Source organism: Trichoplusia ni, chromosome 3 (assembly GCF_003590095.1).
Source record: "Trichoplusia ni isolate ovarian cell line Hi5 chromosome 3, tn1, whole genome shotgun sequence".
NCBI classification, from domain to species: Eukaryota; Metazoa; Arthropoda; class Insecta; order Lepidoptera; family Noctuidae; genus Trichoplusia; species Trichoplusia ni.
This window is the reverse complement of record NC_039480.1, coordinates 6,125,684-6,153,293: the sequence shown is the minus strand read 5'-3', so window position 1 is coordinate 6,153,293 and position 27,610 is coordinate 6,125,684. Positions and strand designations below refer to the sequence as shown.

At 36.1% G+C, this 27,610-nt stretch overlaps 3 protein-coding genes across 3 annotated transcripts; all 3 read right to left on the bottom strand.

Annotated features, from left to right (window-relative positions):
• Nucleotides 1-2,256: 2,256 nt before the first annotated feature.
• Nucleotides 2,257-7,211, bottom strand: LOC113491635. Its single transcript, XM_026868704.1, has 6 exons — nucleotides 6,984-7,211; nucleotides 6,130-6,260; nucleotides 5,189-5,303; nucleotides 3,895-4,033; nucleotides 3,333-3,435; nucleotides 2,257-2,842 (listed from the first exon to the last, which is right to left on the bottom strand). The coding sequence occupies exons 1-6, from the start codon at nucleotides 7,105-7,107 to the stop codon at nucleotides 2,741-2,743; spliced, it is 714 nt and encodes a 237-aa protein (XP_026724505.1). The 5' UTR covers nucleotides 7,108-7,211; the 3' UTR covers nucleotides 2,257-2,740.
• Nucleotides 7,212-8,373: 1,162 nt separating this feature from the next.
• Nucleotides 8,374-15,412, bottom strand: LOC113491634 (homeobox protein 2-like). The gene is made up of 3 exons (XM_026868702.1): nucleotides 15,089-15,412; nucleotides 14,656-14,726; nucleotides 8,374-13,313 (listed from the first exon to the last, which is right to left on the bottom strand). Exons 1-3 carry the CDS (start codon nucleotides 15,117-15,119, stop codon nucleotides 8,409-8,411), a joined length of 5,007 nt encoding a protein of 1,668 aa, XP_026724503.1. The 5' UTR covers nucleotides 15,120-15,412; the 3' UTR covers nucleotides 8,374-8,408.
• A 3,534-nt stretch (nucleotides 15,413-18,946) lies between these two features.
• On the bottom strand, nucleotides 18,947-21,532 carry LOC113492388 (protein PFC0760c-like). The gene is made up of 2 exons (XM_026869870.1): nucleotides 21,265-21,532; nucleotides 18,947-20,717 (listed from the first exon to the last, which is right to left on the bottom strand). Exons 1-2 carry the CDS (start codon nucleotides 21,272-21,274, stop codon nucleotides 19,168-19,170), a joined length of 1,560 nt encoding a protein of 519 aa, XP_026725671.1. The 5' UTR covers nucleotides 21,275-21,532; the 3' UTR covers nucleotides 18,947-19,167.
• Nucleotides 21,533-27,610: the final 6,078 nt, after the last annotated feature.

Genomic DNA, 27,610 nt, shown 5'->3' with positions numbered 1-27,610 from the left:
AAAGTTATTGTCACAGATAACGGTGCTTAGTCATCCGATAAGAATGAATAAACTGTTTTGACACCTGTTCGTTTTCAACCGATTTTCAAAATGAAGGAGGTTCTTAATTAGTCTGTTTGTCTGACGTTTTTATACACTCACTTTTCTTGTTTGTTTGTCGTTCCGGTTGGATTTTTGTAACTCAATTTTGAGGCACTCCCTAATTAGGTAGCAGGATGAAATTTTCAGGATAGATTCGATACCGATGACAATGCAATTGAAGACTATAAAAAGGGCTGGACCGATTTTCATAAAATTTTAATGGAGTGAAATATCACTCCATTAAAATTTTAAAAACCCAAGTTTTAAATATAAAACTTGGGTTTTTAGAATTTTTATTAAAGCTATTAATTTTGTGATTGTTACCTCCGTGATTCAGACTATTTCAGTCTGGATGTACCGATTTTGTCGAGTCTTTTTTATTTAACCTGAAATAGCATTTGGTCATATAAATCAATCAATTTCATTAAATTTGAATTAGTAGTTTTCATTTACAAGAATTTGGGTCGCTGAGCCAACGAAGTGTGTAAGTAGGCTAGGACCATTTTGCATTGCTTTATTTTTCCTTATGTCAGAATCGGCACGAAGTCACCATTATTGTATGTGACAAGAATAAAAACAACTGGTAAATGCCTTCATTGTTACTACGCGGTTAAGGAAAATGTAATGTTAGGATTCCCTTAAGTAATAATCCATTAATATCTAGGTACTTTTAATTAAACCCCGTAATTATATAAAATGGCGTGCAATAGGGATGATGACTGGGTATAAAAAGAAAAAATCTCATTAGTCCCTGAGTTAGATAATTGAAAAGTATGAGACACGTACTTTTTCCTTTTTCTGATGAATAATCTGAAGATGAAAAATTCTATCTTCGCTCCTTTTAGTCGCAACCTGATGGTATGTAGCCTATAACCTTCCTCGTCTATTCAACATAAAAATATTTTTTCAATTTGAACCAGTAGTTCCTGAGATTAGCGCGTTCAAACAAACAAACTCTTCAGCTTTATATATTAGTATAGATATAGATTTAGCAGCTATATGTATCCGCGGGTTTATCTAGTACGTTTAAATGTAAGGTTCCATTTATCGATATAGACAAAGTATGTAGAAAAAGACTTGAAGGTTGTTTATATTATATTTTATTTGACGACCTCCGTGGTCGAGCGGCTTACACACCGGTTTCAAGGTGTCGCTATCTCTGAGGTCCCGGGTTCGATCCCCGGTCGGGTCAATGTAAAAATTCACATTTCTACATTGTCTCGGGTCTGGATGTTTGTGGTACCTTCGTTGTATCTGAATTCCATAACACAAGTGCTTTAGCAACTTACTTTGGGTTCAGAACAACGCATTTATTTTATTATTTTTATATTCATCGATCAGTTCAATTTGTTGTTAGTACAAGGAAAATATAAAAAATGCTATCCAAACGATGCTTTATCTACCCTATTATATTGATAATATATCAAACTGATCTTATCAGCGCCAAATTATATGTTCGAAGTGCGATCGATAAAATGATACTATTTTAGGAATTGTCGTTATTAAATTATGAATTGCTAGTCCTGTAATAAACAGACTGGTGACCATCTGTCGGTGAAACTAGAAACCCTAGATGACGTTTGAGGATTAAAAATTCAGTTATCATCCTAGCCTATTCCCAGCTATGTTGTGGACGGCTTCCTGTCTAACCGGATTCAGCTAAGTACCAGTGTTTTACAAGGAGCGACTGTCTATCTGACCTCCTCAACCCAGTTATTTGGGCACACGATACTCCTTATACTGAAAAAACCGATTTAGTCCTTTTCATAAATAAGTAATTTTAAAAATATTATTTTTCGTTTTATTAAGATTTAAAATTATACATTGAAGTGTCATCACGCATGAGCATTCATTGCTGTTAATGTTTTTTGTCGGTAGACCAAAATAATGCTTGTCCTGAAACTGGGTTTCTTTGTGCATGAATTTGTGAACACATAGATAATATTCATTAAAGTGCGGGAGTCGTAAAGTGAAGTGATTGTCAGTATTTTTTCAGAACACATTTTTCAGTTATCAAGCTCTTTATATAAATTGCGTCGTCTTATATAGATGATTTTTTTATGTAACTGCCTCTTGTCAAACTTTTAGAAGATTACTTAAACACATATCGTTGGAAATTAAAAGCGTCAGAAATACATCATCACATGTAAAGCCTTGGAGGAAATAAAATTGCTATAACATCAATATATTTTATTGAATCAACAAACAATTTAATAATACACAACATATAAAACACTACAGCCATTTAAATATGGATGACAAAAATAATGATGCACTGACTTGCGTTGAAACCAATAGTATATTGTCAGTCTGAGTCTAGTTGCAGGCTGCTTTATATTATTGTTCTTTAGCAACTATGCTTCATAACTTCCCATAATTACTGTGCGATAAGTAACTATCGTATGTTATGAAAGGAAAAATGAAAATATACGGCAAAATATCCGCCCTATGTGACGCCCAACGTCACTGAAATATTATGACCTTCATGCATGCAGTGTCGGGTCAGGTCTAAGTCATCAACCAATTGCGAATACAAAATTGTATTGGACATAACATCCTTCCCTGAGGGACTCCATACAGTTCTACTAACAAAAAACAAAAACTATACAATTGCAAATATTGCCAGTTGTTTTCTTGTATTTAAATTATTGTTTATTAATTAAGTACACATAAAAATATAACAAATTAACATCGATACGACCGTCATGCCGTGATGAAGGCTGTCGAACGCTTTGTTGGTTACCGGTGTCCTTGGTGTTGGCTGAAAATGAAATACAGTTTAAACATTGGTATTTTTCTGTCTTGGACCAAGAGGAATAAGAGAATTTTGGTGAAAAAATTAAAACATTTTGGAATCATTATCGTCATCATCATAATTATGAACATCCTCATCAGCCTCAAATAACCCGGTTCTGGGCATAGACTTATTTTTGCCATTCTCATCTGCCTCTTGCCCTACGCATTTTATATCACTGGCTTATTCTTAGCGACAAGATGCCCGAACAAACCCGAGATGATCAAATGAATTGGTCTAAAACATGATCAGTCTTTGTGTTAAATTAGTCTGAAAGACTTCACAAAACCTTTTGTTTTTAGGACTCATTCCCACCCAGCTGATTCTATTTCGGGTCTTATGACTGAGATTTAATAAATGTATTTTTTATCTAGCCCACTGCGACCTACTGCTGGGCAAGGGCCTCGCCGGCCTTATGCGTCATCAAATATAAAATAAGAATAAACGGAGTACTCACAGTGCCACTAAGTTTCTGTCTGTTGTTACAGCTAATTTCATCTATGGAAGTCCTGAATTTCTCGATCTCAGCCTTGTCGGTGGAGTCCGGTTGAAATTTGAAGCTGTTAACAATAATTATAGTAAGTGTATACATATAGATCTCCATATCTATCTTTCTCTTTTCTTGTTTCTAATTGCGCAAATTAATCGATCGCAGGTTGAGCTACGCTACGCCGCTAGGGACGGTCTGTGGGTGGGTGACCTTCTGTGTCATAACGAGTTCCTCCATGTTTCGGAAGGCACGTTAAATTGTGGATCCTGGCTGTTATTCATACACCTTTGACAGTCGTTACAGTTAGTCAGAAGCTGGAAAGTCTGACATCCAGTCTGACTAAAGGTTATCGTATTGCCCAGAGAACTATTTTAGGACGTCAAATAAGCAGCAACTCTTTGTAAAACGCAGAATCTTAGCTGCATCCAGTTGGTCTAGAAGCCGATCACAACATAGTAAGTCATAATACAAGATTTTTAACCTGATGGCGCTGTGTGAAAGTTCTGGATTATTATTATTGTTTTCTTACTTGGTCCTCTCTCTCCCAATAGGTTTATCCACCTCCTCGGAGGACGTATCCTCGCTCTGCGGCAGGTCGTTCACTGGTTCCGCTTTAGGTGACTCCTTCACCTCCTGTCCTGGTTCTTCACCACTTTCTGATTTGTAATCTGGAACAACGATGGTATTACGAGTTTATTCTTATTCCTTTACTTTAAGACCTAAATAGTATATATGTAGGCTTGTTCTTTTTTCCTCTTTGTATACCTTTTCTATATTAAAGGAATAAAGAGCTTGTCAAAAAGCTTTCGATTTGGATAGCCTTGCGGTTGATGAGAGCGATAAGAACAGTTTTTATCTTGGGTGTCTTTGTGTATGTCACTTGAATGTTTGTGAAACCCCTGCAAAGGCGACTATACAAGGATAGAATTCAAGAGTTCTTAAAGATAAAGACGATCGATTTGTTTTTTATAGAAAAAAAAACACCGTGTTAGCTCATGAAGGTTGTGTCTCAAACTAGTTGGTTTATCCCGATGAATAAGCGCTTATTTGTATTCGTATGTATGCATTTTTGTAACCTCATTACGCTCTAACAGCTGCGTCGATCTCAATGAAAATTCGTATGGAGCTACCTTATCTTGGATTGACTTACTTTTATCCAATTTCGCTAAACTAGGGAAATACTTTTGAATTTAAGAGACCATCATTCATGCTTGCGAAGCCATGAGCAATAACTACTATTTATGATATCCTACCTTTAGTCGAATAGCGTCGTCGAAAAGGGTCACGTTGCCCGCGGACTGGCTTTTTCCAAATGGGTTTGAATAAGGCACGACTGGGGCGGTCCAGAGTCGTCGCGTGGAAGCCTTGCAACCGAGGCAAGACTTGAGTTTCGTGTCTCACTCGATAGATGGCGTTGTTTACGTTTTGGTATTAAGGAATTTTCACAAACATTCAAATTATGTATATGCACAAAGACACCCAGACTCAGGACAAGCATTCGTGGGTCACACAAGTGTATGTCCTGCAAGGGGATCGAACCAGTGACAAGTCGGACTGGCTGGCCTGTTGGTCTAGTAGTTCCTGGCCCTGTCTGCTATACAGGTCGTGGGTTCGATTCCCCCCAGTACAAATGTTTGTGTGATGAGCATGATCATTTGTTCTGTGCTTGGATGTAATTCGTCTATAATATTTAGAATTATTTAAGTTAGTATGTTTATCAGTTGTCTAGTAGTAATCATTCAAGATTTGCTTTGTTTGAGACAAGATGGTGTTGTGTGTGAGTTGTGGTATATATATAGAAAAATATTATTTTCTCTACTCACCTGCCGTGTCCTTGTATATCTCAGCTAGTTCCTTCTCTATTCTTGCCTCCTCGTCGTCTGGAGACATTCCGTCAATCTTTTCTATATCTTTCATCTTTTTTCTATTGTCAGACATCTGTGAAAATGTATAAGAAGTGTCTTATAAAAGTACAGATTTTATGACACTCAAAAGTGGATACTGCCTCCGTGGTCGAGTGGCGTACGCACCGGTTTCAAGGTGTCGCTAGCTCTGAGGTCCCGGGTTCGATCCCAGGTCGGGACAATGTAAAAAAAAAAAAAACATTTCTACATAGTCTCGGGTCTGGGTGTTTGTGGTACCTTCGTTGTATCTGAATTCCATAACACAAGTGCTTTAGCAACTTACTTTGGGTTCAGAGCAATGTATGTGATGTTGTCCGCATTTACTATGGCAGTTGTAATAAAATATATAATTGTTTAAAAATTTAAGGAAAGCTTTGTTTTTCGATCCTAGCGTAGAAAAAACATTCACGAATGCTTGTCTTGACTCTCTTGAGTCTGGATGTCGACTTGATTTTTTGCGGAACCTCCCGCGACACAAGTATTAAATACCTAGGTTCGGGAGTCGTTTCAAAGAAAATAGCTTTTATGAATGTTTGCTTAAGTTTTTACAAACTACTCTCAATTAAACGTCTTCCTTAGCTATTTTTGTGATTGTTGAGTAAAATGTAGAGGCCAATAGACATTTAAGAACATCACGAAGTTAAACAAATTTATGGAGAAAAAAAAATCGTATGACGAAGGCGGACAAAGTTGTTAGCGTTTCGTCCACGTCCTGTCTCTTCCGTTCATTCGATGCTGTGATGATTCTAAACAATTAGTAAAAAAAATATGTTTAGGCCCAGCGTCTACGTCGCATGCTCGTCTTAAGTCTTTTCTCTTTGTCCCAACCTAAGGTACTAATCAATCAATCAATCACATACATTATAATCTTTGGCAGTAGGTTTCTTCGCGTCTTTCTTTGTGGCTGGCATGATGGTGTGACTAGAAGTCTTCTGTGGTATATCCTCATCATTGTCTGCCCCTGGTTCCTCTTCAAGACCCATAGGAAGTTCTAGAAGATAAGGATATTAATATACGTCATTGTTACCATTTACATTATCTATTTAAAATATCTCGCTTAGTGGTATATGACCATTTGACTGCCAAGGTCATAAGTTCGATTCCCTGTGTCATTGTCTCCGATTTCACAGGCGTATGTACAAAGTAATTATCATTAATTAAAAACGGTGATGGAAAACATCGTGAGGAAACTGGCACACCTATAATATGAAGTGCATCCAAATGTTGTCTGCAAAAGATCATCGGTCTTAGCGGTAAAACCGCCCATTTTTGCACCATGGAATGTTTATATTCATCAACGGAGCAATATAGAATATTCTATCGCGAACCCGCAATAAATTAACATGGTGATCAAACTTAAACCATCCTTATACGTAAGTATATTATTAAGTATATACATCTACTAGCTGTTGCCCGCGACTTCGTCCGCATGGTTAGAAGATATAAGTTAGGAATTTTTGAACGGAAGCCCTCGAAGATGAATGATTTTCCCTGCTTTTTTCACATTTTCGATTGTATCTTCGCTCCTATAAGTCGCAGCGTGATAGTATATAGCCTAAAACCCTTAGATTTTTCCAATTTGGACCAGTAGTTCCTGAGATTAGCGCGTTCAAACAATCAAACAAACAAACTCTTCAGCTTTATATATTAGTATAGATAGAAGTATAGATTATAGAGAAGTGAGTACTGAGAAATATTTATAAGATATACCTACCTTTTATGGGCGCCCCAATTTCAATAACTTCTTGCCCCATTGACTCGGTGAGAGTTTTCACATTATTTTTTCCATGAACTATGTATATTAGTGGGAATAACATCAAGAATAGAAATAAACGCATTGTCTTTAACCCTTTTTTGTTGTTAATTATTATTTTTTAAGCAATATTCTTTAAACCAACTGGTTGTGTTAATTTTTTCGGCCATCGTGATTTTGAAATTCCGAATATGCAATTTAGTTTCGTTCATTTGAATGAGTGAATGAATTTCAGAAATTCAGAGAAAAAGAAATTTAAAACTATTAATAGATTTAAAAAATCTAAATACCTATCCACGTCTTTAAATGCCACTCCATTAAAGTTTTGTCAAAATCGGTCCAGCCGTTTTTATAGTTGTAAATTGCATTGTTTTCGAGTTTGAAGCTACCCTGAAAATTTCAGCCTGCTAGTTTATCGGGAAGTGCCTCAAAATTGAGTTGCAAATATCCAACCGCGACGACAAACAAACAAGAAAGTGAGCAAGTATGAAAACGCGGGGAAGAAATACAACCATCAAAAAGGGATTTGAAATACTTTACCTGTGGAAAACCACTTATCTGATTAAGTTATTATACAAAGACAGACAGGGGAGTCTTATAATAATTACATCTAAATAATGTGACTGGCCAGTTGGTCTAGTGGTTCACTAACCACTAGACCAACTGGCCAGTCACATTATTTATCGATCTAGATGTAGGGTCACTACCCTGACTGCTATACAGGAGGTCGTGGTTCGATTCCCACCCAGAACAAATGTTTGTGTGTCTTTTTGTGTCTGGATGTAATTTATCTATCATCATCGGCCTAGCCTTTTCCCAACTATGTTGGGGTCGGCTACCAGTCCAACCGGTTTCAGCTAAGTACCAGTGTTTTACAAGGAGCGACTGCCTACCTGACCTCCTCAACCCATGAGTTACCTGGGCAACACGACACCACTTGGTTAGACTGGTTGTCAGACTTTTCAAGCTTCTGACTACCTGTGACGACTGTCAAAGATGTAGGAATAACAGCCGGGACCCACAATTTAACGTGCCTTCCGAAACACGGAGGAACTCGCTATGACAAAGATGGTCACCCATCTACGGACCAACCGCGTCAAGCATAGCTTAACCTGTGATCGAATCACTTATGCGGTTATAGCTTAGCCACGAGCTCCTCTAGATGTAATTTATCTATATTATACTCAATACTCAATACTCAATCATTTATTGCATTCCATATGTTACAGAGATGGTAGAAAATAAATAGCAGTTTAATATGGACCCTGTTGTTATGTGTGTATTTAGAAATATTTAAGCATGTTTATCAGTTGTCTAATACTAATAATACAAGCTTTGCTCAGTTTGAGACTAGATGGCGTTGGGAAGCAAAATAAAACCACAAATTTAATAAACTTTCCCATTTATTATAGTTCTTTTCGAGTCACCGGCAACTTCTAATTCGGCATTCTGAAATAAAATCTCAATTTTCTCCACTGAATCATTTTCAAACTCTCTCATACGCTTTTTTGATTTGTCCCGTATACGTCTTTGTATTTTTCTAAGCACGTTATTCGTCAACCGATCTGTTAATATGTCTATGATTTTTGATTTGGCCAACCGATCCAAAGTTGCGTTTAGATCAATCTTTGCGACGGGTCGAGTGGCATTGACTACTGAAGATTGGTTTAAATTTGTTATAGTTTCAACTGATCTTAACAATTTTTGTTCTCTGATAGTAGTTTTTGGTGTCGTGCTAGTATTTTTGTGAATTTTTTTTGTATGTTCTTTCTGTTGACGTTCAATATGTTTTAATTTATCAAGTTTATCGTTAGTATCCTTTACATATTTGAGTTCGATGCGATTTCGTTTACGTAAATGTGGAACGGCGCTTGGTTTCTGCGTTGTAAGTGTCCCATCATTATTTAAATAGTGTTGCTCGTTTTTGTAATCGGGCGCTGTGTAGGAATCTTTGCGATAGTTTATTGGTGCTATCTCTATATATTTCTCTGGGTTGTCACCTTGTACTTTATCAAAGAGTTTAATTTCAATTGGGTCGCTTCTGAAAACTGCTTTTTGATCTTCTTTAGCGGGCGCTTTAGGGTAAGTAGGCGTAAGTTTTTTCAGCGCTTGCGATGGAGCGTTCGTTATACCTGTGTTAATTCTTCGCAAATCTTTTTTGATTAAGAACGGTACAATTTTGAAAGTTTTCGGCATGAATCGAAATTTTGGTCTTTCCGTTTTTTCTGGAACAGTCTCTTCTTTTAGAGCTTTCTCCTCTTGAATTTTAATTTCTTTTTGAGGGTTATGGAATTTAAGATTAATAGTTAGATTATTTGGTTTAATACGTTCATTATTGCCTGATCCAGTATAGTTTTGTTTGCCCTCTAAACCGCTGTTTGTAATGTTCGGATCATTGTTATCACCGCGCTTATTTTCTTGGCTGTTGTTTTTGTGTTTGCTGTGATGATCATTGCTGAGTTCAGAACTAAGATCACGGTTTTGATGTATCTGATAATTGTCATTCATTTGGTTATTATCAACGCTTTCGATTTTTTTGATATCATTACTATTTTCAGAATTACCGTCATGGTTTTGACCGTTATCATTGATGGCTGTTTCGCTATTTTGATTTATATTCTCTTTAAGTGGATTTGTACTAGGTTCAGAATTAAAATCATTGCTGTATTTGCTATCATCATGTCTATGACGTGTATTGTTATTTTCCTTTAGATTGCTATGTTCATGGTGTTTTTTTTCGCTTTTGTGATCACTGTGGTGTTCATTGCCGTATGCCATATTTAAACGAATTTTATTTGGATCGTTGTAATGATTGTCTCTTGAGATCTCTTGGTTTTTTCTTTCCCCGTTAAGATCATTATTGGGTTCAATGTGATGATGAATGCTCTGTTTGCTTTTGAATTCGTTATGAACATTTTGCAGTTTATTAGCAACAGAATCATGCTTGTTGTTATCTTGGCTATGACTGACACTTTTGTTTTTATGACGATCACTCTCGGCTCCGGTATTTAAATTTCTATGATTATCATTGCTGTATATTTGGCTCTTAGATTCAGAATTTGGTTTGTAATAAGAATCATCGGTGGGTTCAGGGCTATGATCATTCTTTTCTTTACGTTCGCGATCATTATTGGGCTTCCTGTGTACATTGTTATTGATGCCATTATTTTTGCTATTATTATGTTTCTTATATCCGCCGTAGAAATTACCGCTAGCATCGGTATCTTGATCACTATTTTGTCCATTTTGATCATCACTTTTAGTCGTCTGTTCGATTTTTCGTTTGGTAGGAAGATTGTTATGATTCTTTTGAACTTCGCTGCTAGATTCATTGTTTTCACTGTCTTGTTGGCTCTCCTGACCACTTTTAACTTTGTCGTTGTTATTATCGTCTTGTTTACTATGAAGATCACTATCTTGTCCGCTATGATCATTATTATGATGTCTGCTTTTATGATTGTCCTCGTTTTGACTCTTATGATCGTTTTTATGCTTGTTAAGATCACTGTTGTGTTTACCACGATGATTATTTTTACGTTCATTTGGATGTTTTTTTTCTTTCTTGCTTTTGTGACTGCCTTTTGTGTTTTTACGTTTACTAGTATTGTCAGATTCGTTTAGATCGTTGCCGTCATTTTGGCCCTTGTGTTCGTTTTTGTGTTTGTTGCTGTGCTTGTTATGAAGATCAGAGTTATGTGTGTTTTTGTGATGACTGGCTTTTTGAGTCTTGTGTTTGTTATGCTCATTGTGTTTTTGTCTGTCATGACTGCTTTTATGTTTGTCAGGATGATCATTTTTATGTTCATTAAAATGATTGGTATGTTTTTGGATTTTGTGTTTACCATGAAGATCATTTTTATGTGTCTTATGATTATCATTTTTAGATTCAATGTGATGATTGCTATGCTTTGGTGTCTTATGTTCACTATTGTGTTTGCTAGATACGTGATGAAGAATGCGATTTGCATCGAGATCATTTTTGTGTTTGCTATTATGAACATTTTTATGTAAACTGTTATAATCATCATCTTGCCTGTTGTGATCTTTCTTGTGCTTGCTATAATGATCATTCCTGTGTTCTGTATGTTGGTCAGGATTAGACACGCCAACTTTTGGCCTCTTATAATCGCCAATATGTTTTCTGCCAAGATCACTTTTAGTTTCATCCTGATTAGTTTCGTCTTGAAAATTATCGTGATTTATACGAATATCAGTTTTATGGATGTTGTTTTTTGGTCTGTTATAAGCGTTATTATGTTTGTTAACACGGTCATGATCTTGTACGCCATGATGTGTGTCTTCTTGATCGCCCTCATCGTCTCTTTTTAGATTTTTATCGATTCCACGTGCACCGTGGTGGTTATGATCTTTTATAGAATGATGGCTGTCCTCTGTCATCCTAAGATCATTTTTGGGTTTGCTGGGTATATGACTTGGAGATAAATTGTGATGAACATTGATCTGTTCGTCATTTTCTTCCATTTTGTGTTTGCTGTAAACATCAGTGTTGGGTTTTATACGAAGATCATTTTCAGTTGCAGTTTGATGATGATCATTTGGCCTCTTTAGCTTATGGTGATCATTTTCAGGTACATCCTCCTTATAATGGTTGCTTTTGTGTTGGCTATAAAGATCACTGTTGTGGTCACCGCCGTGTTCAGTTTCAGGTGTAGTGTCTTTTACCCACTTTTGATGACTATTATATTGATTATGATGATCATTTGCAGGTCCATTTTGATAGGTGTTTTCATCACGTTTCTTTTTAGTATAAATATCATTATCGTGTTTTATAGGATGGTCACTTTCACGTGTGGTGTGACGAAAATCTTTCGTCCTATATTGTTTGTTGTTATATTGATTTAGATGATCATTTTCGGGTACTTCCCGATCAAGGTGCTTAATGTTATAAAGATCATTGCCATACTTTAAACGACGATCAGTTTCAGATGTAGTGTGATGAAAATCTTTTGGCCTATTTTCTCTGCTATTGTATTTATTGAAATTATCATCATCAGGTACGTCTTGATCTCCGTTAGAAAGTTTATGTTTGCTATAAAGATCATTATTATATTTTATATGGTCCTCACTTTCACGTGGGGGTTGATGAGTTTCTTCAATCTTCTTTGGTCGCCTATTGTATTGGTTGTAATGATCATTTTCGGGTACCTCTTTATATTCGTTCATATCATGTTGATTTTTACTATAAAGATCACTGTTATGGTTAATACGAATATCTCTTTCAGGTGTGTGATGATTATTGTTTGGCCTCTTTTCTTTTCTATCGTATTTGTTGATGTGATCATCTTCAGGAATGTTTGGATCATAGTTTTGGTCGTGCTTGTTTTTGCTGTAAAGATCATTATTATCTTTCATACCAAGATCACTGTCACGAGTTGTGTGATGAAAATCGTTTGGCCTGTATTGATTATTATTGTACTTATTGAAATTACTATCTTCAGGTGCGTCTCGATCGTCATTTTCAACGAGCTTGTGTTTACTATGTAGATCATTATGTTTAATAGGAAGATCATGTTTAGATGCGCTGTCTTTTATCCTTTTTAGATCGACTTTGTACTTGTCGTATGGATCAATCTCGGGAACGCTGTGACGATAGTCGCCTTGATCATAATTATTATTCTTGTTTTTGCTGGGATAATAGTTATTACGTTCGTTATCAAGATCAGTTTTGGTTATAGATGGGTCGGTTTTCTTTTGGCGCTTATGATTGTTGTTTATTTTTTGTTTATTAAAGTCATGGCTATTTGTTTTAATACGATGGTCATCATTATATTCCTTTTGTCGTGTGTCATCTTCTGGCTTATGCTTAATTATATGTTTAGAATAATGATCATTATAATTATCAAAAGTCTTTTTGTACGAGTGATATTTTTTAACTTCGTTTCGATCATGGTTAAATTGATTGTGTCCTTTTTGCTTTTTATCTCTTATTTTTTTGTGTTTTTGAATATGTTTATTTGGATCGCTGTTCTTGATATGATCTGTTTTATAACTGGGATTGTCATTTTGATCGCTGTAATCGTCATCATAATTGCTGTCTTTCTTCTTTTCTTTGTTTTTAACGTTTTTATGTGTCATTCGAAGATAATTCTTTTGTTTAGGATAGTTATCACTTTGTCTGCTGTCCTGATCAGAGCGATCTTGGCTGTTTTCTTTGCTGCTATAGATTTCGTCATATTCACTTTGATCGCCATCGTCACGGCTTATTTGAGAACTGCGGTCTTTCGATAAAGTTTTTGATTCGACCGATCTTGAATTCCATACTTTTGAATCCTGTTAATTAAATTAAGAGGGTTTCAGTTTTTGGTGTAAATGAAAATAAATGCAATTGTGTTGGAGAGTGAGTGTGTGAATAAAAACAACTTCATTCGAACACGTTATTTCTCGTTGTAGTAAATGAATGAGTATAGATCATAGTTACGTGATTTTGTATATTGCATTAAAAAAATCCCATGTTCTAAGTTCAGCGGTCTCCCCGGGCGCTGCTGCTGGAGCCGCGGAAGCCCTAAAACGGCGGAAATATAATAACCTTGTTGGTAATTATATTTTTGTTATATTTTTGAGCCGTTTGGGGTCGAAACGTTCGGGACATGGGGACCAGGTGCACGAGTTCTTTATAAAGAACTCGCAAAGCGTTTGGTCGACTCTACACGTGATCAGAAGGCTGGTCTATATTTTGCCCAAAGAATTAGCATTGCCATACAACGTGGCAATGCAGCCAGCCTTCTGGGCACGTTTCCCGACTTTGGCAGGGATGAGGATGTCTTTTTTGACGCTTTGTAAATAATGTATATTTTTCTTTTTATATTGATATAGTTTTAAAAATGTAAATATAAGTTTAGTTTAATTTATTGTAGTAATAATTGAATTCACTCTCTTAGACTAGTTTTTTTGACTGTGGTACATAGTGTCGTGTATGTTATTATTTAAGATATCCTAAAAATCCCTACTAATATTATAAATGCGAAAGTAACTCTGTCTGTCTGTCTGTTAGGCTTTCACGTCTAAACCACTGCACTAATTTTAATGATTTTTTTTACAGAGATAGAGTTAACCTTGAGAAAGAAAATAGGATAGTTTTTATCGGCGAAAAGCTAGTAAATAAATAAAATTGAAATCTGTTTATTCTATGAAAAAAAAGTAATTCTAAATAACACATATAAGTAGCAAAAATCTTATGGAGTCACAGTCTTAGAAAATATATTTTTAGTGTATTTTTCACGATATTAATTTTATTTTGTTTTGTTAAATTTTTTACAATTTCTTTAGGTAGTGAATCTGCGTATTTTTAAGATTCATTTCTTGCTTTTAACCTTTTGAACGAAAAACGAAAATCTGATGGCATCTCCGGATGCTGAACACTGAAATCTGAGGTTCTCTCGTGTTGTTGGCCTGGTTGCCTTTAAAATATGGCTTGGCAATAGTATTCTTTAGTAATTATTATAGCATCTGGGTGTAATATATCTATATTAAGTATGTATTTAGAAATATATAAGCATGTTTATCAGTTGCCTAGTACTCATAATACAAGCTATGCTTAGTTTGAAACTAGATGGCGTTGTGTGAAAGTCGTGGAATGCTATTATTATTAAATGGATCAATACAGTATACTTACAATAGAGGCACTACCCGTTGCCTGTTTCCACGAATGTGGATAACCCATAGATCGACATAATTGAAGAAAAACTGCAAAAAATGACAAAGTTATTAATTATGAAGAGTAAAATAATAGGCAAAAATTCATTCCTTGTCTCGCGGTGGTTTACAAACATTCAAGTCACATGCACAAAGACACCCAGACTCAGGACAAGCATTCGTGGATCACACAAATGCTTGTCCTACGCGGGGATCGAACCCTCGACACGTCGCGCTTAGTGAATTTAGCGTGATAACCAGGTGCTAAAATTTCTGTCCCGGTTCTTAATTATGAGCTGACGCGATGGGCAAAAGAGTGAAATCGGGCGATAAATACGCGGGGGTATACCATTGTATTTTTCAAGTACGAACCATACTTACACAAGATACTATAAAAATAAGAAAATACTTACACAAGAAATGCAAAACATGGAGAAAATCCATATTTTTGTAACATTATTACAGCAATATAATGTCAGCGTGAAATCGGAAAGTTGTAAAAACGAATTCGTGTTTTAAGTTTTTTGCACTAAACATAAAAAATATTCTATTTCCGTTTTTTTTTATTGAACTTATATAAATTGGAGTTCTCTATTCCATTGTTAATGCCAAACATAAGGAGTATTGAGTTTCAATTTTGTATGTCTTTGAAATTAATGAGCCATTCTCTATCTAAATGACTAAGAAATGAGTTTGTAGGTGATGTTTGAAAGTGGCACCGGTTACAGAAAAACTACGTGTCAACCGGCTGTCATGGTATGGGCATGCTATGCGGAGGAATGAGAGTCATGTGGTGAGGAAGGTGTTGAGTATGGATGTGGATGGATATAGGGGAAGACGACGACCAAGGAAACGATGGATGGATTGCGTAAGAGACAGTATGGCTGCAAAGAGTGTTGTTTGCGAGATGACGACAGATAGAAAGGTATGGAAGAGAAGACATGCTGCGCAGACCCCAAATAATAATTGGGATAAAGGCAGGGGAATGATGACGGATTTGTTCTCTATCTGAATTGCCCATTTGAATATTGGAGAAATCTCACAGACTCCATTGGCTCGGCCACGTCGAAAGAATAGGAGAATATCGCTGTGTTAAGAGAGCGTGTTTGGGACCACCAACAAGAAGACGACCTGTTGACCGACTCCAGGACGCTGGAGCGATACAGTTGAGGCGGACTTTCGGGCGCTTCATGCCGATGACTGGCGAGAAGTGGCCAAGGATCAGATAAAGTGGCGCTCTCTCGTATCAGAGGCCAAGAGACAATTTAGGTCGCTGAGACAAAAACTGGCCTGTTTTTCTAGTGGGTACCGCCCCTGACTGCTATACCAGAGTTCGTGGGTTCGGTTCCCACCCAGAACAAATATTTGTGTGATGAGCACGATCATTTCTTCCGTGTCTGGGTGTAATCTATCTATATTATATATGTATTTAGAAATATAGCTATGTTTATCAGTTGTCTAGTACTCATAATACAAGCTTTGCTTAATTTGAGACTAGATGGCGTTGCGAGAAAGTTGTGCAATATTAGTAACAAAATAGGCCAGACGTTTGCTAGTCTCCTTATGCGGTGTTTATGTGGTAATACATGGGAAAGTGTCATTGACAAGACACACACAACGTCATTAATTGTTATTTTCCTCTCTCGTGTCATCGTTAATTAAATAAAAAGAAAGTTGAATCGAATCCGTTCTTAAATGCATAGTGTGTAAAACTGTGGATTTAGTAAATCTTAAAATAAAATATACGGAACTGGTACTGAAAATAAAAGAAATCTATTTTGCTTGTTACACTTTATCGTGATAAACGAATATTTTTATTCAGTATTATGTTCACATGTATTATTATACTACAACGTAAGTTTCTTTTATTTTTTTTACATAAGTAGGTATATAAAATAAGCCAAAAAATATAATAAATAAAAATAAAATAAAAAGTATTTATTGTAACCAAAAATAATACACAGCTTGGAGTACTTAGCTTATGTAAATAGATTAAAAACAAATCTTTGTATATTAACATCTAAACTAGGCCGAGCCTGTATCAATATCTTCTATAAATGTTGAGATACATTATTATTTTAAGCAAATTAGAGTTTTAAATTTGGGCAGAATGCCTCTAAAACTTATATTGCTTCTGAAGCCTTTGTCCTTTTTTGGTTTTCCGGGGTGAATCGTTAATGATTTAAACCCACGTCGAGGGAACGGTGTGGGGATATGTCGGACTTCCACCGACTAACACCACCCCGGGCCCCTTTTACTGCTTTAGCCAAAGTCACGGGATCACTCGCGCATACTCTGCGAGACTTTTCCAAAAAACTATCATTAAAATGAAACTACTTTTACGGATTTTTTCGCGGTTTAATTTTAGATTTTAGTTCCCGACGTTTCGAAACCTTTGCAGGTATCATGGTCACGGGCAGATTGAGATGTATCTCAAACTATCATTAAACAAAATTAGAGTTTCCATGATACTTTTGTGGAGCATAATTTATTTATGTATTACTAGCTGCTGCCCACGTGCCAGCCCGCCATTAATCGGAAATGATCCCACGGGAACATAAAATCGGGATAAAAGCTACGCTATATGTTAATCCTGGTTATAATCTATCTGTGTAAAAAGTTTCATCCAAATCCATTCAGTGGCTTTTGCGTGAAAGAGGAACAAACATCCATCAATACAAACTTCCGCGTTTATAATATTACCAGCTGTTGCCCGCGACTCCGTCTGCGTGAACTTCAGTTTACAGCGTTCGGTGGTCCCCGTTTCCATGGGTATACATCCCCTTAGTGATCTTATAGCTTTTACACACATTTTCAATTTTCCCTCGGGTACTGTTTCAAAAATCGGGATAAAAGGTAGCCTATGTTCTTTTCCATGTCAATGACTATATGCATGCCAAATTTCATCCAAATCTCTACGGTCGTGATTGAGTAACAAACATCCGAACATCCACACTTTCACATTTATAATATTAGTAAGGGTTAGGTAGGATTCTTACAATAAAATACCAAATCAATGCTATAGCAAATCATATAATAAACTACCTGTTTCCGGTCCGTGCGTGAGAAGTGAACATATTTGTGACAGCCATTTTTTGGATTTAAATTTGAACAATATTAATGGGAAATAAATATCTTTTTCCACAGTCATAGCGGTAACTACCTCCATACCAGCCTCCGTGAGGACAAAAGCTAAACATGTGACGCATTTTGGACAATTTTCCAAAGCGTACGCGAACCCCTTCCATCCTGAAGATGACTCTATGGTGGATGGCTTCACATCATCAGAAAATGATAAATATATTAAAAATGGACAGGTCGACCAAAAAGCGCTGTCGATTGAATACAAAAGCTCCGATCTAAGTTATGAAGATAAAGTGAATGGTTAAATATTGAGAGTTTTCTTTTTTTTCTCTAGCCCACTGTGTCCCACTCCTGGGCAACGGCCTCCCCCAAATCCTTCCACGACTCTCTATTCAGCCTGCGTGGTAAACGTTAAGGTCGTCTCGCCACCGCTTCCTAGGTCGCCCACGACGACGCCGTCCATCCTCTGGCTCCTATAGTGTGGTGACTTTGGCCCAGCGATCGCTGTCCATGCGGCTGACGTGACCCGCCCAATCCCATTTTAGCCTGGCAGCCTTTTTACCGACGTCTATAATGCCAGTTTTGGAACGCAGCGTGGTGTTCGGTATTCGGTCTCGTAACTTTACACCATGAATGCTGCGTTCCATAGCTCTTTGGCAAACTCCAAGGCGAAACTTCTCAGCGACCAGGTCTGAGTTTTCTTTTACCTTGTTTTTTTTTGGTCTAGGATATAGTTAAGGTCTCGGGTCTGGGTGAGGCTGGCACAGGATTGTAGATATTGGCACGAGATAGGAGAGGCCTATGCCCAGCAGTGAGAGGATAAAGGATATAGATGATGATAGCTTACAACCAATTTCAAACGATTCCAAACAGAAGGATGTTCTCAAATCGTCAGTTTTATATAGTTTTTTTTTTTATTAAAAATATTGACATAAAAATACAGTTTTGCATAAATGTAACCATGACTGTCCGCCTCAGCCTGTGCTGGGCTTAAAGCCTGTGTTACAGAAGAGGCTGTGTTAAATTTAACTTGAAAGAGCTGTATTTCGGTGTCTTCAAAATTTCACCATGTTTGACCCCCATGTTTGCCATTTTTAATTGGCGGTTGTATGTATTTATTGCTAAAATATACATTTTGAACGACTTCCTCACTAAGGAATTGAATCCTTGTGTTGCGGGGGGTTTGACAAAAATTCAAGTCACATGCACAAAGACACCCAAACTCAGGAGAAGCATACGTAGATCACTCAAAATGAGTGTCTTAAGCGGGGATCGAACCCGAGACACATCACGCTCAGATGTTTGACAGTCAGACAAACCTACTAATTATAGTCAGACCCATATTGAACCATAATTACAACATCTGTGAATGGAATAGAAAATTTAAGGGTAATTAAATAAAAACATTCTAAATAAGATTTATATTCAAATTAAAAAGAATATTATTTTTACAATGGTGGCCTTTGGACTTGGCTTTGTGATCCTGATGCGTATTATTCCCATTTTTATAATCATCTTTAATCTTTTTAAGTATTGTCAAAATTTGTGACGCATTGACGGGGCTTTTGCCATCAATTTGGGAACTGTCAACATTTTGTAAATGTACCACAAATTGTATGCTGTTATTTTTATTAGCTTGATTTTCAAAATCATCAATTTTGAAATTAGTTGTATTTGTATCATTAATCTTATCATTGTTAACGGCAACGATTTCTACAGTTTCATCAGAATTTTCCGTTGTGTTGTCTTCTTTATTCTCATCATCATCATTATCGTCAAAATTCTCGGTCTCCTGATACTCATCTTCCTCGTTATAATAGTAATCAATTTGATCTATTGTCGATGTTTCATCTTCAAAATTTTGATATTCTGTCGTTGTGTCACCCGTGGCGACATCTGTATTAACTGTTGCAGCTGCTTCCGTTGTTATCACATCACTATATATCTTTGTAACTTCTTCATCTGAACTACCATCATCAGATATGGACATATCAGTTGTCGTTTTCAACGAACTATCATTATCATCATCAACTTTCTTAACAAGTTCTATTGAATCATCTAAAAATGTATTAGGACCGATAAATTCATCATCGTCTTCATTATTCCATGTCTGTTTAACAGCCTTCGTCTCTGAATCTATATCTGTAACATTTTCAGAGGTTTCTAACTGTTTTTCAAGATTACTTTTGTCTTTATAGTTTTTCCTCCGAAAGTCGTCACTAACATCTTCATCGTAATCAAATTCTTCATCTTCATCGACAACTAAATCTATTTGATTAGGATCGTAATAGTTTCTTAGCCTATCCTCAATTTTCATATGGTCTTTAGCTTCAGTATTAACAGTCTCATTATGCTGTTCATCTTTTAAAATATTCAAGAAATAATCCAGCAAATGATGCAATAAATTCTCTCTTAACCATCTTATGTTAAAAAGATCAGTGTCATTGGACTTTTCAGCGCTTTCAACCAAACTATTATTATTATCGGCTATTTCAGTTAGATTAATAGAAGAATCGAATAGGTCTACAGAAATAGTTTCATCGAATTTTTCATCTATGTCTTCATTTTCATTTTTATTATCAACCCTTCTTTGGGGAATAGGGTAAAATGGAGATGTTATAATTAACTTTGGATCAACCTTCTTATACAAAACAGGATAAGCAGTTGGTCTATAACTATTCACGTTTGCGACTGTTGCTGTGTTCCTCTTGACTTCTCTATGGGTAACAACGTTAGTATCAAAACCGAATTCTCTTGAAATACTTGGATTATCGCTTTCTGTTTTTTCGTCCGTTGAATCATTCATTGTTACTTCATCAATAGGACTTTCTTCTTGATTGTAAGCCTCTGTCTCATCGGTTTCGTTCGAGATGTCAAGTTGGGAATCCATACAAGTTGAAGGTAAGACGCTTGGTGATATATATTCTGTATGTATTGCTAGTAGAAGTATTACAACAGCTGTAAGATAAGTTTTTATAGAATTAGTAATTAGAGATTACGTAATCATATGTTTTTGATTCGGGTAAGATTCCCATCTAGGACAAATATTTGTGTGATAAGCACGATCATTTGTTCTATGTCTGGGTGTATTTTATCCCTATTATGTATGTATTTAGAAATATATAAGTATGTTTATCAGTTGTCTAGTACTCATAATACAAGCTTTGATTAGTATGAGGCTAGAAAGCGTTGTGTGAAAGTTGTAAAGAAAAATTAGGACCACTGTTTTTCTCTGTAATATAGTTGTCCTATGCGGGGATCGAACCCGCGACACGTGGCTTTCACTGGGGTTGGCGTGGTGACCTCAACCACTCGGCTATCTGTGTAGTCTGTATAATTGCTGGTGAGCGGAATAAGTGTTAAAAAACGTGAACTATAATTAGAATAATTATTTGATTAATTATTTTTCTTACATTTCCATTTTAGTAATTTTTTTTCATAGACGACGTATGACGTCCCTTCCACCCTGTATCGTATGATTAAAAAAAAGGAAAAAAAATCTTACCAGCTTCCATCGTGTTCCGATTCAGCCGTTGACGCGTCAATCGTTAATGGATGTAAACAAAAATGTAACTCAATCTAATAATCTACCGATTTCTTAATTAAGCGAAAGACCTGCAATTAGACGCGTCGAGTAATTAAAAACGTAAAGGTATTCATGAAGTCTCAAAACAGGGCACTAGCACATATGAACAAGTGACATGTTTACAACTTCATACACGCGACTTCACTCAATCATTTTTCATCATCATCGGCCTAGCCTTTTCCCAACTATGTTGGGGTCGGCTACCAGTCTAACCGGTTTCAGATGAGTACCTGTGTTTTTACAAGGAGCGACTACCTATCTGACCTCCTCAACCCAGTTACCTGGGCAACACGATACCCCTTGGTTAGACTGGTTATCAGACTTTCTAGCTTCTGACTACCTGTAACGACTGTCAAAGATGTGTGAATAACAGCCGGGACTAACAATTTAACGTGCCTTCCGAAATACGAAAGAACTCTTTATAACATAGATGGTCATCCATCCACAGACCGTACTAAGCGTAGTTTAACCTGTGATCGATAATTTAGGTGATTATAGCTTAGCCACGACCTCCTTGAGGTTACATGAGAACGTATATATTATATAAACTAGCTGTTGCCCGCGACTTCGTCCGCGTGGTTAGAAGATATAAGTTATGATTTATAACTGCCCTGTTTTTTACCACATTTTCCATTGTATCTTCGCTCCTATTAGTTGCAGCGTGATTTTATATAGCCTATAGCCTTCCTTGATAAATGGTTTATTGAACACAAAAAGATTTTTTCAATTTGAACCAGTAGTTCCTGAGATTAGCGCGTTCAAACAAACAAACTCTTCAGCTTTATATATTAGTATAGATAGACTAATATATAAAGCTTAATTGTTTAAACTAAGGCGAAGATACAATGGAAAATGTGGAAAAAACGGGAAAATTATTAATCTTTGAAAGCTTCCGTTGCGCTGCGAAAACGGTTAAGGTTCTTCTAACCACGTGGACGAAGTCGCAGGCATAAGGTCGCTTAAGGTATAAAACTATCGATAAAAATTGATCGTTGTGCTCTCAAATTGTAATAAAACGAAAAAAAACCGATTAGGTTTGTTTTTATTAACCCCTGTGTTTATGGAATGGAACATCTTTGGGATAAGTAACAAATCCTTCATTTATTTTTATATAGTCCAATATTTCTTTTGGGATTTTTTTTTGTGAAGAAAAAATATCTTTTAGAAAATTTTCTTCATCCGTCTGTTGCCCACCGAAACTGCAGCTGGAATCTGCAATAAAGAAGGCTTTGTCATCATTATTGTTGGTCTAGTGGTTACAGGCATGACTGCTATACAAGAAATCGTGGGTTCAAATCCTACCCGGACCGAATGTGCCATTTGCTTATTTAAGCTAATATTAAGTTTATTTACAAGATACATAATCAATTAAAATATTTTTTTACAATAAATTAAACTAAACTAATATTTACATTTTTAAAATTATATCAATATGAAAAGAAAAGACATTATTTACAAAGCATCAAAAAAGACATCTTCATCCCTGCCAAAGTCTTGCTCATTTTATATTTTCTTTCCTTTTAAAGCGACTTAAAAACAAGGAGGTTCTCGCTTTGATTGTTTGTATGCATGTATGTTTGTCCGCGATTATCTCGCGTTGGACTGAAGTTATTTGGATGCGGTTTTCAGAAACGTATTTTTTATATTCTGGAGAAAGTTTTAGTGCTTTAACCGACTCAAAAGTGAGTGAGTTTGACCTGTAAGAATGTGTGTTGGTATGTATGTATCTAGGATTTTAGTTATTACTATCTGTTGCCCGCGACGTCGTCCGCGTGGTTAGAAGTTATAAGTTAGGAATTTTTGAACAGAAGCACTCGAAGTTTAATATTTTTCCCCGTTTTTGCCACATTTTCCGTTGTATCTTCGCTCCTATTAGTCGCAGCGTGATGTTTTATAGCCTAAAGCCTTCCTCGATAAATATAATAAACTTGTAATTCTTTTAGACAAAACCACTGAACGGGATTCGACGAAATTCGCTACACAGATAAACTAGTGACTGAGAAATAACCTACTTTATACTAGACAAAAGGGCATTAAAGGAAGTTAATGAAGGTTAACGGTAAATATGATGGTTTTTTCAGGAATGAACTACGGCTTCAAAAGGTTTGAATATTTTTTATCTATACTCTATACTTAATATATAAAGCTGAAGAGTTTGTTTGTTTGTTTGAACGCGCTAATCTCAGGAACTACTGGTCCAAATTGAAAAATTCTTTTTTTGTTGAATAGACCATTCATCGAGGAAGACTTTAGGCTATAAACCATCACGCTGCGACTAATAGGAGCGAAGGTACAAAGGAAAATGTGAAAAATACCGGGCAGGTAGCTATACCTATACACCTAAATCACAACTTATATCTTCTACCCACGGGGACGAAGTCGCGGGCAACAGCTAGTAATGAAATATGTGCCAAGCAGTTTCGGGTCTTTTTTGCCGGTTCTTCTCCATAACAATGACATTTTGTAACCCTGCACCTAGGGTCAATATTGTAACGTTTTGAAAGTGCTTCTAAAACGGCCTATTAAAATAAAAACGTTTATATTTCAATTTTGATTTTATTAAAGCGAATTTACGCGTGAAAGTTTAGTAAATTATAATGATATCTTTATCTCTATTCTGTCTGAGTATAGAAGACACTTCCCTTGAATTTTCCGTTCCATTTATGTTAGTATGACGATCCGTGCTCGGCAAGTTGAAACCAAGGTGGAAATGTCATTACAACGGCATCATTATTTAACGTCAATCTCTGATCTCCACATTCGCTAGAGATCGGATTTGCTGAAACAATTATATTTCCAAAATGTAGTTGGAATACTCAATGTTCTCAAAGTCAATTTAATCTATATACTAATATATAAAGCTGAAGAGTTTGTTTGAACGCGCTAATCTCGGAAACTACTGGTTCGAATTAAAAAAAAAAATGTTGCATAGACCATTTATACAGGAAGGCTTTAGGCTATAAACCATCACGCTGCGACTAATAGGAGCGAAGATACGATGGAAAATGTGGAAAAAACAGGGCAGGTATAAATCATAACTTTTATCTTCTAACCACGCGGACGAAGTTGCGGGCAGCAGCTAGTCTATGGATATATAAAAACTAGCTGACCCAGCAAACGTTGTTTAATTAATAAACTACTTCTAGTTGTATGTATATTTTAATGCCACATTATAAAAAAATAAAACAAAAAAAAAATCGTTCAAAATTTAAGAAAAAAAATAATGAAAAATAGATAGTAGCCGATTCTCAGACCGAGACTGAATACGCATATAAAATTTGATAAAAATCGGTTTAGCCGTTTCGGAGGAGTACGGTAACGAACATCGTGACACGGGAATTTTATATATTAGAAGATTGGTCTGTGGACGTGACGTGTTCAAAAAATATGGATTGGGAGAGGCGTGCATTAAATAGGACCTCTTGAAGCAAAACTGTTTATGAAAACGTCCAGTCGTTTCAGGTAAAACGACCCCAGAAGCTAGACGAAAAGCTAGAGAAAGAGAGGCCTAAGCCGTCGTACACCACTCTCAATTCTGCGGGTCAACTTTACTGCAGCGCTTGCGACCGAGTGTTAAGATCCAAACTCGGTATTTTTCTGCTATATAAAAATGAATTGCTATTCGTTTGTCTCGCTACAACTCGGGAACGGCTGTATGCGGCTTATTTTAGTCTTGAAAATATATTCGTGATAGTCCAGGGAAGGTTCAGACGGTGATAAAATATGAAAAAGTTCCAAAAAGCTTTGCTTTTTTGTTTGCATAGTTATCATCGACTTTTAGGCAGTACGTAGCTCGCCGGGACAGCTAGTCTAAAATGTAAAAGTCCTGGCCACGGTTTACAAAAATAACGAAATTTCAAGTTTTTTGTATAATAATGGATACGTATTTTTTAATTTGTCCCGCAAACATAAATTCACCAAATTACAGTGAATGAAACTTACGAGTGACGTCACGATTGAGTATAAATTTTACTCTATCGTTACGTCACAAGCCCCCTCTCCTAAACTTTAAAGCAGTTAATCTTTGTCAATTCTAGTTTTTCTGAAAAAGGAACAAATACGTGTCTCATACTTTTCAATTATCTAACTGAGGGACTAATGAGATTTTTTCTTTTTATACCCAGTCATCATCCCTATTCATTTTTATGGCAAAACAACGTTTTCTAGAACAACTAGTCCAAGTTTACAATCTATGTTATAGTTTTATTAATTCACTGCATGCATAGCCGAATAGTATATGTTATCACACCAAATCTATTGTACGTGACAGGACGAGGTTTCGATCCCCGCGTAGGACAAGCATTTGCGTGATTCACGAATACTTGTCCTGAGTCTGGGCGTCTTTGTGCATGTGACTTGAATGTTTGTGAAATCCGACGCGACACAACTGCAATATTTTTTAATTAAGTAGTTTTTTTTTCCTTTTCTATTCTGATGTAATGTGTCATTGTTGCAACTTCAAGTTTCTCAATCTGTGTTCAGTTGTAATTAAACCGTGGTTAATGAGTTTACAGTGTAGTTAATTTAAACCTAATAATTCACGCTTCTAATTAGCAAGTTAAGAATAATTGATTATTTCAATAATCAACATTGTAGCGGTGTTGTTAACTTGTTTTAGCGCCTTTTACATTAAAAATCTAGATTTCATTTCAAGTAGGCCGTTTTCCAGGCACTTTCAAAACTTGACAATATTGACTCTAGGAGAGTATGCGCGAGCGATCCCGTGACTCTGGCTAAAGCAGTAGAAGGGGCCCGGGGTTGTGTTGTCGGTGGAAGTCCGACATATCATCACGCCGTGCCCTCGACGTGGGTTGAAGTCATTAGCGTTTCACCCCGGAAAAAAAAGGAGCATGGTTCCAAATATCATTCTTATGGAGAAAAACTACATAAGTTATTCTTTGAAAAATAAATACAGTTATATACTCAATTTTTTTTGGTAGTTAACTAATGGTTAACAATCTTGGTGTGTCTTATTGTCTAAAATCTCAGTTTAAAAATAAAACTTGACTGAAGACACACGTAAAACAACAAAAAAGATTACCAAATGAAATGTACCACTGAAATGTATCAGTTGTTTATTTGTCTATACTTCTATCTATACTAATATATAAAGCTGAAGAGTTTGTTTGTTTGTTTTAACGCGCTAATCTCAGGAACTACTGGTTCGAATTGAAAAATTATTTTTGTGTTAAATAGACCATTCATCGAGGAAGGCTTTGGGCTATAAACCATCACGCTGCGACTAATAGGAGCGAAGATACAATTAAAAATGTGAAAAAGACAGGGCAGTTATAAATCATAAGTTATATCTTCTACCCACGGGGACGTAGTCGCGGGCAACAGCTAGTTATTTATAAAAGAACAGTGCAAAATAGTAGGTAAAATGTTGAAAATAACTTTTTTCAATTCTCAGAATTAATCGTTACCTAGGTGCATAGTGCTTTCTCTTTCTTTCTTAAGATTAGATATATATCCTTCTCTTTCTCCTTGTAAATTTGCTTTTGAGGGTTTGAATATTGCCTAGTCGTTTTTAAAATATAGTTTTTGTTATTGATTGCGTGTATAATTAGAATTTAAATCAAAGTCAATAGACATTTATTGATATTAGGCTACTAAGTAGCCCTTTTTGAAGGTCAGATTACATAGGACGGCACCGAGTTTTGCCCACCCTTCACCGCTTCCTAAGTGCTTTTGCTGTGAGAGAAGAAACAGAGCAACAAGTTTGTTGCTCTGTTTCTTCTCTCACAGCAAACGGAAAGACAGCGTGCTGCTGGGGAGTTCCCCAGCAGCACGCTGTCTTTCCGTTTGCAATATTATTTAGGTAGTGGTCATCAAGTGTCAAGGTCACTAAATTATGTGTCGCGGGTTCAAAACCGGGGAAGGATAAACATTTGTGTGATTCTCGAATGCTTGTCCTGAGTCTGGGTGTCTTGTGCATGTGACTTGAATGTTTGTGAAACACAAGACACAAGGTTTTTAATTCCTTAATGAGAGGAGATTCAAAAAAAAATTCTGGTATCTAGCAATACGTTTCTTAAAATTGTATAACCGAAATAAAAACTTTATCATATTAAATAAAATTTATTTTTATGAAATCATTACATATATTTAGTTATATTCTGGCTTACTATAATCTTGAAAACTGAATTCAAATATCTTGACGTACAAAAGCCCTTAGTAGTCTATTTTGATTTAAGATTTAATAAAGACCAAAGTGATAGCAAAAAAGAAACAGAGGCTAGAGACAGAAAACATTGAAAAGTGA